The sequence below is a fragment of the Pseudorasbora parva genome, chromosome 7 (genome assembly GCF_024679245.1).
Source record: "Pseudorasbora parva isolate DD20220531a chromosome 7, ASM2467924v1, whole genome shotgun sequence".
Taxonomy (NCBI): Eukaryota; Metazoa; Chordata; class Actinopteri; order Cypriniformes; family Gobionidae; genus Pseudorasbora; species Pseudorasbora parva.
In genome coordinates, this window is record NC_090178.1 from 6,195,794 (window position 1) to 6,214,903 (window position 19,110).

Sequence of the window (19,110 nt, forward strand, 5' to 3'; positions counted from 1 at the left end):
AAACATTGTTCAAATAGTCCATGTGACTCCACTCCAGTGATTCAACCTTAACTTTAGAAAGCACCGTGAATACTTTTTGTGCGCAAAAATAACGACTTTATTGTGTCAGTCTCATACGCTGAGTTACTGTAAACGTGCAGCTTCCGAATTACCTCAGAGCTACGCCAGCATGCATCAAACTCTCCTGAAGCCAATACGGAAGTGACTTTACGACGCTCTTCAGAAACCTACAGGTGATGTCACGGAATCTACGTCCATATTTTTTTCTCCATAATCCTGCATGACGAGTTAATAGGGCAATTGCTCTAAAAAGCAATCAGTAGCAGAAGCAGCAAGAGGCAGTGGTTTGAGATTGAGTGAGAAAATGACACGCTATTATCAAGTCCATATCTCCCTGGGTCCGGTTCTGGATGTCCAAATTTGGCCAAGCGTCCCCTGACGCCCCTCTGGCGCCAGGCCTGGTTTTGTGTGTTTTTCGTGGCATTCACGCTGAAAACCAATGCTTTCTCTCAGTCTTTTTGCCACTCAGTTGGCGTAACCGCAATTATAAGTAAAAAAAAAGAGCCATATAAACAAGTAAAACCTAACTATCACGTCCTTTTAATAGAGTGATGTTTTATTCATAAATCATTAGAAATTGACTGTTTATGAATTAATTAAAATATTAAATATATATATTTTTAAATATGAATATATAATATAAATATTTAATAACTAGTAGATCTTAGTCTAAGTGCTGAAATCACACGCGTCCGTGTTTATATGATCGCGTTCAGGGTGACGCGCAACATCGCCGCGCGCGTCTCACCAGATCTGCTGATCCCCGCGCGAGATGAGAATGACTGCAGCAGATCTGAGCTCGTGTGTGTGAGGATGCTCACGGGCTCGATGGGCTGTGGGGGAAGCAGATCCGCCGCGATCGAACCCCGATATTACGAGAGCAGAGACACCGAGTCGACGTGGCTTACGAGCACGGACACAGAGACGCAACGGTCAGCTGCCGGTAACGGAACCGGGGCGAGCGAGAATGAGAAAACGGCAACAGCAGCAGCTCCAGCAGCCGGATCAGGTCAGACATCATCTTTATTAAAAACGAGCATAAAATAGGCATTACTAGTGATACACACCTTAACGAAAGTACTACGGCATTGCCATGAAAAATAAACTGGCATTCATATTCGTTGTACCTTACTGTTTCTGCATGAATGTTAATCTGACACCCTCACCGAGGCCCATGATATGATGTATAGTACACAGAAAAAAAGAAAGAAATATAGGCTACCTAACTAATATTTACCTTTGTAGTGCCCAGATCCCATAGTTAGGCTAATTACTGTGGTAATTTGGTATCAACCGTGTCATCATAATAACTAAAGCTGGAGCTTTTAGAATAAACATTAGTAAAAACATGAATTCAGTCCAAATGTTTGTCTGGTTGTGTACATCAGTGGTTCTCAATGGGCCTCCAGACGACTTAAAATTATTCAAAATAAGACTAAACAAGCGTAAAAATAAAATATGTATTTATTTATTTTGGTTTACACTGTTTGCAGGATTCCCACTGTGTGTGTCAACCTGTATATATTTCTTTAAAAGTCATGTAAATAACTAAAATCTTAACTTCATGTATTTCTATAATGAATACACATTTATGCCAAGCTCTAAATATTTTATCAGGTAGTGAGTAAAAATATATATATTTTAAATATCCTCAATCCATGAATGACTGGAAAACCCATGTACATGTATTGGCTACATAGAGTGGAAAAAACTTCTACATTTTATTTAGAAAATGTTTGTTCTATTTTAATTATAATATTGTTATTATTATGTTTTTATTTATGTATAGAAACTACAGTAGTGATCAAAGGTGACGTCTGGCCTGGGACATCTTCACCCTTTATTCAAATATTATAAAATTGTAAGCAGTTGTGCTTGGAGTCAATATTATTTTTGATAACACAATGAAACATGCCAAATGGTGCAGAGATAATGTATGCTTTTTCCTTTTTTCCAATTTTTTTCTTCTATGCATTTTTAATACAGACATCACCTTTGGCCACTACTCTAGGAGTGCCCATAGATTAAAATAAGAAAAACAAATCTACGGCTAGGGATCCTTTGTCAAAAAAGTTTGAGATCTATTGGTCTACATACTGTTGTTGGAAACATTTCAGGAGAACTTGGGTATATCTTTCGAGCAGACGTTACTCTGAATTGAGAAACACACTTCCCGTCGGTGGCTGCAGTCGTCCAAGTCTAATTCTAAACAGTATACGTTGTAATTTATCCACATTTCAGGGGGAGGGATTTACAAAGTAGAGGAGGAGACAATTTAAACAAAAGAATGCAAATGGTAAAGGTACAGGTAAAAGGGACACACTCCATACATTTCAGTGTCACCAGTCCTACTCCTAATCCTATCAGCCTAACAGTGCCAATCAACGCATAGATGCAAACCGAATCACTCTGACAATGTTGCTTATAGATCAGGAAGTGCATAAAGACTGATTAGCTTGATCTCATTAGAATGTAGTCAATCTGTACCTCAAAACTGTAAAACATTATGTACATAACAAACTGTTTGTATACTATTACATTGGAACCTTGATATAACATTTTATACATTTGTAATCCCACACTGTACATATGAAGAACTTTTGTGCTGTTGTTGCTGTAAAGGTCAAAGGGAAGAGAAGCCCATGCCGGTGACCAGAGGCTCTTCTGTCAAGGAGAAGAAGCTGGTGAACACCGGCACACAGTGTGGCAAACGCGCCACGCTCACAGACAGCACCCAAAGGAGACCGGCCCACAGAGACGAGGTCAGAGGCATCAACACTCGTGCTCACGTCATACTTCACCTCATAATCCAAAAGGAATAGTTCACTAAAAAATGTATATTCTTTCATTAATTACTCACTCACACTTGTTGTTCCAAAACCATAAGACTGTTGTTTATCTTCAGAACACAAATGAAGATCTTTATGATGAAATTGGAGAGATTTCTCATTGGTTCTTGAGGATTCTCAAACGCGTTGCCTAACACGAGAATGAACCTCATTGGTTCTCGCTGAAGCTCAAACGTGCTGCGTAACACAAGAATGAACCTCATTGGTTCTCGCTGAAGCTCAGACTAGATGCGTAACACGAGAATGAACCTCATTGGTTTTTGCTGAAGCTCAAACGTGCTGCGTAACATGAGAATGAACCTCATTGGTTTTTGAGGAAGCTCAAACGTGCTGCGTAACACAAGAATGAACCTCATTGGTTCTCGCTGAAGCTCAGACAAAATGCGTAACACGAGAATGAACCTCATTGGTTCTTGCTGAAGCTCAGACGAGATGCGTAACACGAGAATGAACCTCATTGGTTCTTGCTGAAGCTCAAACGTGATGCGTAACACGAGAATGAACCTCATTGGTTCTTGCTGAAGCTCAAACGTGATGCGTAACACGAGAATGAACCTCATTGGTTCTTGAGGAAGCTCAAACGTGATGCGTAACACGAGAATGAACCTCATTGGTTCTTGCTGAAGCTCAAACGTGATGCGTAACACGAGAATGAACCTCATTGGTTCTTGAGGAAGCTCAAACGTGATGCGTAACACGAGAATGAACCTCTTTGGTTCTTGAGGAAGCTCAAACGTGATGCGTAACACGAGAATGAACCTCATTGGTTCTTGAGGAAGCTCAGACGATATGCGTAACACGAGATTGAACTTCATTGGTTCTTGCTGAAGCTCAAATGTGATGCGTAACATGAGAATGAACCTCATTGGTTCTTGAGGAAGCTCAGGCGAGATGCGTAACACGAGAATGAACCTCATTGGTTCTTGAGGAAGCTCAGACGAGATGCGTAACACGAGAATGAACCTCATTGGTTCTTGCTGAAGCTCAAATGTGATGCGTAACATGAGAATGAACCTCATTGGTTCTTGCTGAAGCTCAAATGTGATGCGTAACATGAGAATGAACCTCATTGGTTCTTGAGGAAGCTCAGACGTGATGCGTAACACGAGAATGAACCTCATTGGTTCTTGAGGAAGCTCAGACGAGATGCGTAACACGAGAATGAACCTCATTGGTTCTTGAGGAAGCTCAGACGAGATGCGTAACACGAGAATGAACCTCATTGGTTCTTGCTGAAGCTCAAATGTGATGCGTAACATGAGAATGAACCTCATTGGTTCTTGAGGAAGCTCAGACGTGATGCGTAACACGAGAATGAACCTCATTGGTTCTTGAGGAAGCTCAGACGAGATGCGTAACACGAGAATGAACCTCATTGGTTCTTGAGGAAGCTCAGACGATATGCGTAACACGAGATTGAACTTCATTGGTTCTTGCTGAAGCTCAAATGTGATGCGTAACATGAGAATGAACCTCATTGGTTCTTGAGGAAGCTCAGGCGAGATGCGTAACACGAGAATGAACCTCATTGGTTCTTGAGGAAGCTCAAATGTGATGCGTAACACGAGAATGAACCTCATTGGTTCTTGAGGAAGCTCAGACGAGATGCGTAACACGAGAATGAACCTCATTGGTTCTTGCTGAAGCTCAAATGTGATGCGTAACATGAGAATGAACCTCATTGGTTCTTGCTGAAGCTCAAATGTGATGCGTAACATGAGAATGAACCTCATTGGTTCTTGAGGAAGCTCAGACGTGATGCGTAACACGAGAATGAACCTCATTGGTTCTTGAGGAAGCTCAGACGAGATGCGTAACACGAGAATGAACCTCATTGGTTTTTGCACGTCAAGCGAAAATGCTTGAGCTTCCGTTTATCACAACTGATGTGTTAGTTGATGAATTGAATCATATAAAGTGATCGAGTCTTATCAGAAAATTGGGACTAAACCGCTCCATTGATATTGATACGTTTTATTTAATTGTCTTTTACTTTATGCAACATATAGTTCTTATTTCTTTCCTGATTTTGAGTTAAATAAGATGAGCTGTTCCATTGATCTTCATCTGTTATGCATCTCATCTCATCATGCAGTGCATCTTTATAGTTATCTATGTTATCTTCTTGCAGGGTAAAAGTAAATCAAAGAAGCCCCCCCACGCTGAAGGGGTTAGAAGTGTCCGTCCGGCTGTAAGCGCTGAGGTGATGCCTTGACCTGAGAGTTTGTGGAAGAGCCGCTGCTGTCGAACACAATCACAGTGCCACAGCCTAACGAGGGGCTTTCATTCTAATTAAATACACATGTTAAATCAGATGGCAGATCTGATCTCTTTCCGTCTGTTTGTCTGCATGTAAACGTGGAGCACTGGAGCAGATGGCCCTAACATGCTGCAACATGTGCCATTTTGAACTGGTTCAAGCATTTATAGAGCTGCATCTCTGTTTCTAAAGTACTCAGATGTTATTTATTTCCCACCCATTGTTGATGTTTAATATTTTGCTGGTATTACATATTTGCCGTGATTTCCATCAGTATTGTACAGGTTAGTGATATTCTAGTGCCTAATGAGTCTGTTTGATAATGCACATATACAGAAGTCTCAGGTTGTGATTGTATGAAATGAAGACACATTCAAACATAACATAGTCTTGCTCCTCTGAATGGAATGGAAACTGTTTGGTTTCCAGTCTGCAGGCATATTGATTTATGATTTAGTGAAGTAACATGTTTGATTTGAATTGGTCGATTATTTTATCATAATTATGACGTTTTTACAGGGACACTGGAAAGGATTCCCAGAGTAAAAACAGCACAAGAATATTTTGACTCAATATTTTACTACAAAACTAAGCAATGGATAAAAATAATAATAAAGCAATTATAAACATCCTCAAATTGAAAGACTTTCTTGCATTATTTTACATCTTATAAATTACATTTATATCTCAACGATGTGTTTGTTTCATTTTGTACTAATATAAACACGTTATGATTTTACCAACACGTGTCAAGTTCAAAACATATTTCACTCCCCAATCAACTGAAATAAGTTAGCCTATAATAAAATTGTTTAGGCTATACATTTAAAATGACCATAACATAACAGAGAATCTAACGAGAGCTAAAGGAAGACGAGCTCCGATTACTTATGAATGGGTAAAAAGTGCAAATAAGCCTCGCATTCTAAATGAAAGAGTTGCTATAGAAACAGGCAATGTTCACTTCTGAGACGCGTTTAGGACTGCGCATGCGCATTATCTTAGAAACAAAATGTACGAGACATTTGTCAGATTTCATTGGTGATTTAAAATATGAAATTGAATCGTTAGCTTAGCGAACAGTTTTGGATAATTTAATGTTTCCACATATGAAGAGCATCACTTGAATTGCTGAGAGGCGTTTCAAAGATGGCCGCCGAGTGAAAGGACTTTGATAAATGTGGTGACGTGTTTTGTACATAGACCATAAAAAATAAGTTTTTTTGTGTGTGAAGCAGACGCTTCACATGTAGGCTAATGAATTACTTATTTATGAATGAGTAAAATTCACACACAATTACTATTGTATTATTTTGTTTATTCTGGTGATCATCACTGGCTGAGAAAAAAATGACAGCCATAGATCAAAGTACCATGTGGACCGTTTCTCATGCACGCACATTGCATTGCATTATTTTTTTTTACACATTTATTTACTGTACATGTTCTTAGTTTTTAAAACTTCAACATGTGTCAGCAGTTTACAAATCTACAGCATTTGTGCAGATGTTAAAAAGCATAGACGCATGATTTGGGACTGTATATTAAATTGACATGATGCAATGCTTAAAAGGCAGTGTTCATAAGGCAAATTAATTGATTTAAAGAAGAAATCAAGAGAAACTTCAGAGCAAAATAATAAAATGAGCAACATCCCCATAACACTATCTCAGCACTCATGCACACTGATCAGTCTCTCTTCCTTTCATACTGGATTATTGAAGGAAAAAGGCAACTTTACAAGATCTCGCTTCAGTGATTTACCAGGTACTAATGAGATTTTTCTATAATATTAAACACTGGTTGTTACATCATCAGATGAATAAAAAACAACAACAAAGAGGACAGAAGCAACTAGCAAAATTATAAATCGCGTTTGTACTGAAAACATCACATGAATGAATGAATGAATGAATATTATAAAACATTCGGAAACTCTGTTTTCTTTATTTTACCACAACAGTGCAAGAAATAAACTATCAAAAAGTGGTCCAAACATAAAAATACAATCCCCAGGTAATAAAAATAAGATTTACAGATGATGTCTTGGCAAATAGTTCTCAAAAAGAAACTGAATAACCAATATGAACATTTTGGTCGATACGATCATTCTTTATATTTGGAAGATGATAACCGATATATTGGCCAAAAAAAATCTAAATCCAACTTTTTTTTTATACTTTCAAGAGCCTGATTACGAAAACAATGCTAACCCTATATGGCAGACCTGCGCTGCACGTTGCACTGAACTCTATTTTCCTCTTTTAAAGTGATTTCAATCATATTTCAAGCAATTCAAAACAATCATGGTGAACAGTGCGCATCTGAAGTGTCTCAGCTGGAGGAAAAAAAAAAAAAAAAGATCCCTGTTAATATATAGACCGAATTTTCTTATCGGACCGATAACACAACATAAAGAAATAACACATATCGGCCGATACCGATATGGTGGTTGATATATCGTGCATCCCTAACCTTTGACCCAGATCATATCGACACAATACTTCACTGTCCGAACGCTTGGAAAAATCTGTGTAAATCAGTTTCTGAATGAGTAGAGATTTTGGTTCCATCATCATCACAAACTAATAAAAAAATCTCTCTGACATGATTAAAAGCTGTACATCCCAGACTTATAACCTGACATATAAAGCATAAATTATGTAAAAATTACAAAAAATAAATGCAACTCTTAATGTTTATAAATCTGGACTAACCTTATCATGCCTGCCAATAAATAAAACGGCGCATACGGCTTGTAGGGGTACAACTAGCTTGTCAAGTCAATCAACATACGGATCATTTACAGTCAAATAACTGAGATATGAGTAACATGAGCTGTACAAATATATACACACACCGCCAACATATACAAAAGTCACGGATAAAAAACAATATCTCATGGTGCTTCTGATAGGATCCCAAATGATTTTCAGCTTCTGTGTTGTTGAGTGATGTTTTTGTGCTTATTGGTTTAAACGTCCATGAATGAGAACGTCCATATACGAGACACACACAATAAACTGTAGACCTTTAAATATTTAAAGTCCTGGTCTTATTGTGAACAATATGCAATGCGCACTTGTATTTGTCTTGTTGAATATCCTGGATGCAAGTCACGGGACAAGGAAAGATTGTGAAAGTAGAGAATATTGTCCAGCCCTAACGTCACATTATAGAAGTACATCGGCTTGTGAATATCATTTCATGCGGACTTCAACAGCTTCATCATCTCCCTGTATGAAGACAGCTTTTTACACAGCCTTCAAGTGCTATCGGAAATTTCCGACTTCCCACTTCAGAAGTCGTGATTACGAGCTTGTCGCATTCAAGTGTTTGTTCTCGGAAAGAACAAGAATCATGGAGCACTCCAGGTTTATTCTTGCCTATTTATTGGGAATATCTTATTAAAGCTAAAATGATATTTACCACCCCATTCATTGACAACCATATAAACATTCACTACACTATGTGCTGACGATTCTGTAATTTCAGTCAAATACTGACTATTTTCACTGTGTAAAAAACATACAATATGCTTCAAATAATTAGTAATAAATGTGAATATGCACTACTCTAATGACAAAAAGTGATGTAGCTGTTGTGGAAAAAAACGAATAAAGAACAGCATTTACAGCAATCGTTCTCCCCTCCACCATGTTTAGAGACTTGTTCATGTCCAATTTTTAACTAGGAAACTCGTATTAACAATATTTCCGATAGCATGTGAAGGAAAAATTAACTATGGAAGTCCATTTCTGCCACATACAGTATATAAAAAAACATATGTTGGTAAATCTTAATTATGACAGTCATACTTTTGAGACAAAAAGTCAAAATTATGATATACAATGACTTTTTACTACATAATTTAAATGCTTTGGCCCAGTTTCACAGACAGGGTTTGGATTAAGCCAGGATTAGGCCTAAGGACATTTACGCAGCTTTTTTAAAACATGCCTTAGAAAAAACAACGACACTGACATTTATATTAAGATATTGCAGTGCAAGTTTCTTTCAGTTAAAACAGATCAAACATGCATTTTAGTCTGGGACTATAGGACTTGTCTATGAAAAGGGGATAATGTCATAATTTAGATTTTCACTTTAGTAGTATGTCATAATTATGACTTTAAGTCATAATTAACCAAGGCATTTTTTATGTGATGGAAATGGCTTCCATACTTAACCCCGGGTTATTCCTATTCTAAACCTTGCTTTTAACCAGGTAAGGGAACGTTTAACACTAGTAATTTTAGAAGCATCGCTTTTTATCCAGGGTTATGAAACTCTTCTTTAGAGCAATGTGGTACCAAATCAAAGATGGTCTTATATAAGATCGTCTGTAGGGGGCCCCGAAAGGCGATCGCTAACGGACTGTCCGAGGGGCCCCACTTCCTTTAACTCGCACTGGTCCCTGCCCCATGCTTGGGACGGCCCTGTGGTCTTATTTTTGGGAGATACCAAGGTCCGTGGCACTACCATTGGAGAAAGCCTAACCGCTAACTTAGATCACGTGTGCCACATTAACCTTGACGTGCTTTGAAACAGTGAATTGAATCCCTCCTGTCGCAATATTGTTTGACTTCTCTTAAACAGCGGTATAAAAATAAATAAAATCGAACGTAGGCAGTCGATTCCTTAAATGAAAGCTGTTATCCCACAAAAGAATTATATTCAATGTAGTGAAGCCTCTCTTCCATTGACATCCATTAAAAGAAACGGCTTCTGTTCTTCTCTGCATACTGCAATTTTATGCTTTTTTTTTCTAATCTTGGAGGCTTGCCTCAAAGCAGCTTTGGCCAAACTCGTGCAGTGTGAAAAATGTGAAAAATATCTCAACATTCGTATGCGATTGTCACATTTAGCCCCCTTGTGGCAGTCGCACAGAACTAGTAGAATGAGTAGCGAAACAGTTGTTGCTTTCTGTCATAATTATTACTTTTTACGCCATTAGTTCAAACTTTTGAATGTATTTTTACACTTACTTTAAAATGTTTGCAAAATTTGTACACTTTTTTGACTTTTTAATCTGATAATTATGATTTATGTCATGATTAAAATTGACCAAAGAATGGCTTTTTTAATCTTATATAGTAGAAATGGGCTTCCATACAATCGCACGAATTCCTATCGAAATGTCTGGATTTTGCCCTTAAAAATTCACCATACAATACTAGCCTAATTATGAGCACAACTTGAAACGTAAAATAAGATAACCCAGGATTGAGATCCAGGGGTAACTATTTCAAGAGTGAAAAGGCCTTAAGAGTCATAAAGTTCATTAACTACAGCACAGAATAGAATCGGCCCACGTGTGGAAGATCTGCTACACATCCATAAGAGTTTATTTGCTCTGTACAACACGGCTGACAGACTGACCTCCCTCTTGACCCGTTCTAATCTACACAACTACAACAGGATGATACACGGCGTGATCCGCGTCTAAACCTCATTGATAGTTCTCTCCGACGGTCGGTATTCTGCGCCCTTCTCAGATGCGGTGATGAAGGACTGAGTCTTGCGTTTGAAGTGCGCACGCTTGTTGGCCAGAGACAGGCTGTGCTTGCTGGAGGCGATGATGTCGGAGATGAACTTCTTGCAGTCGACACAAACCTCCATGGTGTTCCAGTCTTCCATCAGCTCTTTCGGGAGCTCAATTTCCTCCTGAGATGAGGAGGACTGCCGAGTGTGCTTTGATAATCTTAAAGAGATGGAAAAAAGACGGTAAATATGAATATCAGCTTGTAGAGACGAGCTCTATGCTATGGAAGCTTGTTTCTGCCATGGAATAAAAACATAAAGGGATAGTTAAAGGGATAGTTCACTTTAAAATGAAAATTCTGTCATCCTTTACTCACCCTCAAGTTGTTTCAAACCTGTATGAATTTCTTTCTTCAGCTGAACATAAGGGAAGATATTTTGAAGAATGTCAGTAACCAAACAGTTAACTGGAGCCATTGACTTGTGTTCAGCTGAAGAAAGAAATCCATACAGGTTTGAAACAACTTGAGGTTGAGTAAAGGATGACAGAATTTTCATTTTAAAGTGAACTATCCCTTTAATGTTAATTTTACATGTTCTAATACATTAGTTAACACATACATACAACTTTTTATAATGTACCGTGAATATGAACGACTGTATTTTTATAAACATTAAAAAAAAAAATATTGTAACAAATGTATTTCTCATTGTTAGTCATGCTAGTTAATACATTAACTACTGTTAACAAATAAGACCTTTTTGCAAGTTTATAAATCACAATTATGTTTTTATTTTGTTTCTACCACAAAATAACAAAATAAATATAGTTGCAAGCTGATGTGAAAAAAGATGTTATGTTTTATTTAGCAAGCCTGTAACAAGCAAGATCATAGATGGAAAAGACCATTTACAGCTAAAACAGGCAATTTAGGAAGGAAATATCGGTTTTAAAGCTTTTTAACGTCATCAAGGTTGACCCCAAAACCTAGGACTAGTTTATGAAAGCAGGTTTTTGAAATAATCTCCAATATTTAACGAACAGTTCGATTGAAAGCAGTGGTCCTATAGAGGCAAAGTTGTTCAGAATGAGGATTTCTATATGGTATGAATGTCGTGGGCATGTGATAGCCGACAGCGGCCATGTTTTTTGAGATATGGGAATGTTCTCCTAGACAATCGAGGACATAGACACTGCATGCCAGTTTTCAAGTAAATCGGACTGACTGTTTTTTTTTTTTTCAGTGGCCAGTTGCTGAATCCTTTTTCATGGGACCACTGAGAGAGCCCATACATAGGTGTACAGGTGATAGTGAAATGATCTCACTGTGTTCAAGAGGGATAGCTGTTTTAGTAAAAGTGTCCACGGCCAAATAATTTCCAACGGTTAGACTGGGGCATGTCATGGGGCATGCGCGTGTGATATATGCATGTGAAAAATGTGAAGGCACCCCCCCGGTGGCCGATTTCTTTCATATTTCTCACAGGCCTCTAGGGCCGTGAGTCAAACAGGTCCAGAGAGTTTTGTTCCGATTGCCGTTCATTAACCTTGTCTGATATGTGAATGTCCTCGTAGACAATCGCTTATACAAAGATGCCGCATGCCAGTTTTCAAGTAAATCTGTTATTAGTGGCATCCAATAGCCACATAGGGGCTAGATAGCGGGCTCGTGACTCGTTCGCACTTCATCATTTTGATATTAAAGAAAGACGATGCGAATTTGCCTTCTTTGATTTTATTTACACACATGACATGAAATACGATAAGGTCAACAAAAAGTTGGCTCCCGCTACTTGCCCCTTCCAACCATGACAAACAATATGACAAAGGAAATAATAAAGGAAAACGGAAGTGATCACCTGTGCCCCCGTGACCGTGAATAACCAATTAGAAATAACAAGAATTAATGCACTTACATCTGTCATTTTATAGCGCCACCAAGTGGCCAGTCTCTGCGTCCTTTTTCACACAAGCATGTACATAGGTGTACCAAGCCTTATTGACATTGTAGATCAAACCCACCCCGGGTTCTATCAAGCCTCAAAGTTTCAAGTCTCTACGACTTTGGGTTTGCTCTGCCTAACCACTTTTAGGGAGAATGCTGAGCCTTGGAAATTGTAACAATTACAATATTGTTTCAGAACTATTGTTTTAGCATTTAACCTTGTCTGACAGCCACTCAAACTTTACTAGGCAGTGTTTTTCGAGATACGTGATGTACACAATCACGGCACACTGGAGTAAGACGCCACATGTCAGTTTCCAAGGCAATCAGACTAACTGTTGTGTAGCTATAGCTGTTTTTTCTTCATTTTATAGAGACACCAAGTGGCTAGTTTTCACGTCCACTGACCGAGCATATATACGTAGGTGTGCTCATATCTCACTCTGTTCAAGAGGGATAGCTGTTGTAGTAAAAGTGTCCACGGCCACATAGTAGGCTTTTAGAAAAATCCTAAATACCCCAAAATTCCACCAATATAAGTCTTGAGCCTGTGACGAATGGTTTAGGAGTTATGAGCCATTACGTAGTTATCACATTTATGTAGTGCCACGATTAGGCCGATTGTAGCGAGCTTTAGCGACGCTCTAGACGGGGGTAACACTATGGGGGTTGAACCCCTAAAAATGACTTTTTTAAATCACATTTGTGGACTTTTTTTTCCACAAATGCGAGTTTATATCCTAAAAAAAAGTCGCAATAACATGTTATATTTTTGTATTCTGTGGCGGAAGCAAGCTTCCATACTATGTTGTATTTTTGTACTTTGACATCGTGCGCTGAAGGCTGGGTCGATGGTGGCTCGTGCTGGGCTTCTCTGGCTTGTATGCGGCCTTGTCCCGTTTCAGCGTGGACGTGGACGGACCCAGAGAGTAAATGGGTAGATTGGCATAGGGTTTCGATGGCAGCCGCATCTAAAGCAACAGAAAAGACTGTTATGAGCACAAATTGAGCTTCCATCAGCTCTCGATTTCCAGAAAGTCAGAGAACAGAACCTTCCAAACGTGATGAGATTTACAGGCCCACCGAGATCGTGGAAATGGAGTCATGATGAACTCGCCACAAATAACGTAAAATGAGAATTACATTAAGAAATGTGAACAGTACGTACAGATCATGACTTACTTTTTTACAGCATTGTGAACACACAGGCCTGCAAAAATCAAGAACAAAATAATTCAGCATCACTAAAAATGTCTTGGTTTCTATTGAAATACTCCTAAAATGAGCACTGACTAAAAAATTGGATGGCAAGTTATTTATTACCTTTTACAAAACTGACAGGTGTAAGACCAGGTAAAGAAGGAAAATCGTTTAGTTCGGCAGCAGAAGCACAGCTGTGAAAGAGAAATATCAATGAGAGTTACTGAGAGTCATACTCAGTATTCACAATATATTTGCAATGATTTTGCCTCAAGACTACAAATAAGCAACATTGTAAATATGGCAATCATTTTAAAGCACTTTATATTTAAGTTCGCATCATTAGATTCATGATTTTTTTCTTGTCTTGTGACTTGTATAAGAGTGTTTAATAGTGTCTGATTCATACTTCATCAGTAAAAACAACAGCGTTCAAGTTGGTAGGTTTGATTCATAAACGTTGATTCTAAGATTAGTTCAGTTCAACTCTCCAAATGTTAAGAGAAGAGCTCTCTAACTGGCATATATCATGTATCAAGATGTTTTAGTAAAATAAATGGAATATACACACTTCTGTTCAAAAGTTTGGGTTTGGTATGATTTTTCAATGTTTTAAAAAAAAGAAGTCCCTTCTCACCAAGGCTGCATTTATTTGATTAAAAATACAGTAAAAACAGTAATATTGTGGACCCTGTACAGCAGTGGTTCCAAAACCTGTCCTGGGGACCCCTCACCACTGCACATTTTGTGTGTCTCCCTCATTAGACACACCTAATTCAAGTCTTGCAGTCTCTACTAATGAGCTAATAAGTTGAATCAGGTGTGTTAGATGAGGGAGACATGCAAAATGTGCACTGGTGGGGGGTCCCCAGGAAAGGTTTGGGAACCACTGCTGTACAGCGTTCAGAATGACATCGTCATGTATATACTTTCCATTGTAAATGTCTGTGGAGGAGCTATGATGTCATATGTGGTACCATTTGAAAGCTTAGAGTCTCTACTTTCTGGAGATATGAATCACTTTGGCATTTGTTTTAGACAAAGTAATGTACTTACACTAAATTTCTCTGGTACCATTTCTGCCTTGATTTGGCCTACCCAAATTGAAAAGCCTCCCATACAAACATACAGTGGTCTAGATTCAAAATGTTGGTGGAAGGGGGTCATCCCTTCAGACCCATTTGAATAAATCTGGCATTCAACATGACACAGACAAACTTCTTTTTTCCACTATTTTCTGTAATTTAGTGGAAACAGCCCAAACTGTCTACAGGGTCCTAGAGTTACACACTTTAAAAAATGAATTTATAAAAATAAAAATAAAAACCATCAAAAAGTGCCTACTTTTTTGGGGAGCAGCTTACCACAACAGCTTACCATTAGAGCTTAGACAACATATACTTACATGTTTATGACTTTTAGCAGTGTTGTATGTAACTTCAAAGGGTTTCCTGTAAAATGACACCAAAACTTTGAACTTATGTGTGTATGGGAATCAATTAGGGTAGGCCAAATCCAGATGGAAATCCCAAAAAATGGTCCTGAAATTTAAGCGATTAAGGAACTGTTTTCTATGTAAATATAATTTAAAATGTAATTCATTCCTGTGATGCAGAGCTGTATTTTCAGCATCATTACTCCAGTCTTCAGTGTCACATGATCCTTCAGAAATCATTCTAATATGAGGATTTGATGCTCAAGAAAACAATGATTATTATTAATATTGAAAACAGTTGTGCTGCTTCGTATTTTTGTGAAAACAGTGATGCATTTGTGTTAAGATTCTTCAATGATTAGAAAGTTTAAAAGAACAGCATTTATTTCTAATAGAAGCTTTTGTAACATTATAAATAAAAGCTCTTACTGAGCCCAAACGTTTGAGTGTATATATTTTAAATATTGCTGTTCATGTTTTGTTATGCTGTCAGATGAAAATATGCCTTGATAATTTTAATTAAATTTCTACTGTTGTTTACTTCCTGCATTAAAGCTTTTTAGTCTACTTGATTGTACCGTTTTGCTGACATGATGCTTCCTCTCAATGGTTGCAATAATGCGCTAATAAAAGCAGTTCCCACCTTCCCCTTCTTCAGGGCGTTGTAGACGTCTTTGTACTGCTGAAACTTTTCCAGTTCGGCTTTGACCAAAACCTGCCGAATGTGCATCACTTCCTCCACCGTCAGAGCCAGACACTCCACCGGGAAACAAAACTCCTCCTATCCAAAGACATCGGCCAGACGTTACCAGAGACAAAACTACAGCAGCAATGGCACTCATAACAGCATGTATACAGTAGTGTCCAAAAGTGATATTTGTTTTTAATCACCCCTTCAAAATGTACAAATATTTTATATTTTAAAATATTTTAAAAGGGGAGGGTCTAATGCTTTTTAATGTTTTCTGACTGATTTACACAGTTAAAGAGTTGATTCTCATGCTAAACATGGCCAAAATAAAGAGTTTGACGTATGACAGAGTATTTCTGTGCCAAATACACTCCTTTAGGATTCAAACAACATCAACAACAACAATGTCTCTAAAGTGTGTTTTTGTGAATGATAACCTTGTTCAGCTTCCCAAATAACCCAGCGTTAAGGAAACATTGGATGCAGTTTGTTTCCAGGAGCAGCAACAGAGTTCTGTTTTCGGAAAGAATCGGTACAGCACACCTGTCTTTAATAAATATGATAAAACTAAAGACTCTTCTGAAATATGAAGGATTTAACACTGCTCTAGATTAACATGAGATTAGCAGAAACTGTGTTTTATGAACCCTTTAAATATGAGAGAAGAGCGAAACACTAAAATGGGTTAAGGTATTTATTTGACAAAATTATTTGATTAGTACAACATAATCAGCTATTAATATTTCATTGGTTATCTTTTGTTCATAATTGACGGCCTAGCCAAGAATGACGTCGGTGCAACTTGTCATGTTTCATTGTGTTATCAGAAATAAAACAACCGACTCAAAGCACAACTATAAGCTGATCAAATCTATAATAATGATTTTTCTTGTGAGTGAAGATATCAAATTGAACTAGGCCTGACATCACCGTTGGCCACTACTGTAAGACAGTTCAAACTTTGTGGAACACAATGCAATGCTTTAATTTCTAATGTGACAAAGTAAATATAGCCATGATTTTTAACATTACATTTTTATGTGAATATAGATCAGGCTGCCAAAAAGGTTCACTTAAAAAACTCAATATGAAAACGAACCAAAATACCAATTTTCAAAATGATAAATAGATGCAACTCATTGTAAAATAATTAGGTGATTTGACAACAGTAGCCACGTTTACATGCACACTTTTTTGTCATTCCGATTAAAATAATTCCGATTGAAAGATTTAGTGGACTGTTTACATGAGATTGAGACGTTATCTAACCCGATCTGGGGTTTACATGTGCTGACTTTCAATCTCAATCATCACAGAGCAGTTTGTCTGCCGCTTCAGAAATGTTGATGCCGTCCTCTCCAGCAGCTGAATGTGTTCACGGATGCCATAGCAACTCTCAACGGCCACCAGGACTTATATAGCCTGACAAGCCAGACCCACATCAAGATGTTTGGTCTGGAAACTCACCATAGACAGGGCTCAGTCCGAGGGGCGGGATAAACGGTTGTCTTTCAAACTCCCTCTGCACGTGATAGGATAGCGCTACACCAACCGGAGCAACGATGGTGAAGGGGAGTTCGCTGACTGAATAAACATTCGCCGTATCCGGTCGGCTAAACTCAGAACACATCTTCCCTTTTTAAGAATGACTTCAGTGCCGTTCTTTGTTCTTTTCTCAGAGGAAAGCTTAACTCCAAGTCTTCCGGAGGCGCGGGCAGAGCTGATTCGAAAGACCGCCGCCGTTCGCCAGTTTCTGTGTTTACTAGAAGACTGTGTTACTAGAAGCACACAAACGCAACTCGGCCGTCGTCATTATGGCCCCGCCCGCCGACTCTATAGCCTACACGATGTGATTGGGCCGTCCAGATTCTGAGGAATACAGCTCAGATAGGAATTGAGAGTTAAATTTGCTGCCGCTAGGGTGCGTCTAGATTTCTAGGCTAGGACTTATACGGTTTTATAAAAGCTATTTATTCGTTGTAAAGTGTAATCATCTCAGAAAAAATACATTCTTCTGTCAGGCGCAGTTGAAGTAAAAAGTGCCTGGGACAAAAGCTGTCAAGATGAGAGGATGAAGCCAGGCTGTGTCTGTGTCATTATGCCAACATTATCTTCATAACTTCTTACGAAATAAAAAGTTTACCCCTCAGAAAAATTAACTTTCCTCTCAACATTCTAGCCTGCATGTGAGTGCGGCGCGGTCAGTGGTGAGCGCTGTATACAGCACACTGTGTCATATAAGGACTGAAAAGTAATCGGGTCAGGTCGTTTACATGGTTACATTTTTCGTTTGATCAGTTCATGAAAAGGTTTATCCCACCCCTCTCAAACCGGTTACAATATCATTCAGTTTGGGCATTTTTATTCTGCATTTTAATTATTTTTTATTTTATTTTTTATTTTATTCTATTGGGCATTCGGTTTGGGCATTTTATTTTAGACTGATGTGTGCATTTTCATTCAGATTGGACTTTTAAACCAATTACAATGCTCCATGTAAACGCACCTAGAGTAGCATAAGACTTTTTGGAACATGTTGCCTTGTTTGTTTCTGTCAATGACTAAAAGCTTATGACTGAAAACAGTCAAAAAGTGAGCAGAGGATGAAGAAGCAGTCTGTAAATGCAATTTTCTCACTTACTAAGGATTTTGAACTGTGCCTGGAGGGAGGCAGGAACTGGCGCACACTAGTGGGCGTTTCCTTCTCGATAGAGTGGCGGCGTTGGGTGGGCTGGCGTCGCTCCGGCTGCGGCGTGGACGAGATGGGCAGGAACATGGGCGGAGCTGAGAGAGGGGATGATAAAGACCCATTATTATTAATAAAATTGATAGTTACTGGCAGGTAGCGCATTGTGATGCTGTGCATTTGCATTAGGCTGAACTACTGTAATCATCAGAAAATGGACATGAACGACCTCAGGTTGCACTGTGAAACACTTTACACACTTAATGGTCCTAAATGAACAATAACTTGAACAATAACAATAATGTTACTTGCTAGTTGGCCTGTTAAATTGCAGTAACTTTATTAAACTTCAATAATTTTTTCGATTGTAAAAATCTGGAGCAGGAATGCAGGATATGAAGTGAAGATCTGTTAAGTGTACATTATCCTTTTCATTTCACAGCTACTTAGCAAACAAAAAAAGTAATAAATGGACAATAAATATTGGTTATTTATTTAA

General features: G+C 38.3%; 2 protein-coding genes across 3 annotated transcripts in view; one reads left to right on the top strand and one right to left on the bottom strand.

Moving 5' to 3' along the window:
* Positions 1 to 759: 759 nt before the first annotated feature.
* Positions 760 to 5,802, top strand: baalca (BAALC binder of MAP3K1 and KLF4 a). The gene is made up of 3 exons (XM_067449515.1): positions 760 to 1,069; positions 2,683 to 2,822; positions 5,041 to 5,802. Exons 1-3 carry the CDS (start codon positions 763 to 765, stop codon positions 5,122 to 5,124), a joined length of 531 nt encoding a protein of 176 aa, XP_067305616.1. The 5' UTR covers positions 760 to 762; the 3' UTR covers positions 5,125 to 5,802.
* A 668-nt stretch (positions 5,803 to 6,470) lies between these two features.
* spire1b (spire-type actin nucleation factor 1b) overlaps positions 6,471 to 19,110 on the bottom strand; it is a 35,457-nt gene continuing 22,817 nt past the window's right edge. For both annotated transcript variants that reach the window (XM_067447862.1, XM_067447861.1), the window contains 6 exons: positions 18,567 to 18,709; positions 15,878 to 16,015; positions 13,923 to 13,993; positions 13,782 to 13,809; positions 13,422 to 13,570; positions 6,471 to 10,873 (listed from right to left, as the gene is read on the bottom strand). In XM_067447862.1, coding sequence (XP_067303963.1) covers positions 10,615 to 10,873; positions 13,422 to 13,570; positions 13,782 to 13,809; positions 13,923 to 13,993; positions 15,878 to 16,015; positions 18,567 to 18,709 — 788 coding nt within the window. In that variant the 3' untranslated portion in view covers positions 6,471 to 10,614. The remainder of the gene's footprint in view (positions 10,874 to 13,421; positions 13,571 to 13,781; positions 13,810 to 13,922; positions 13,994 to 15,877; positions 16,016 to 18,566; positions 18,710 to 19,110) is intronic.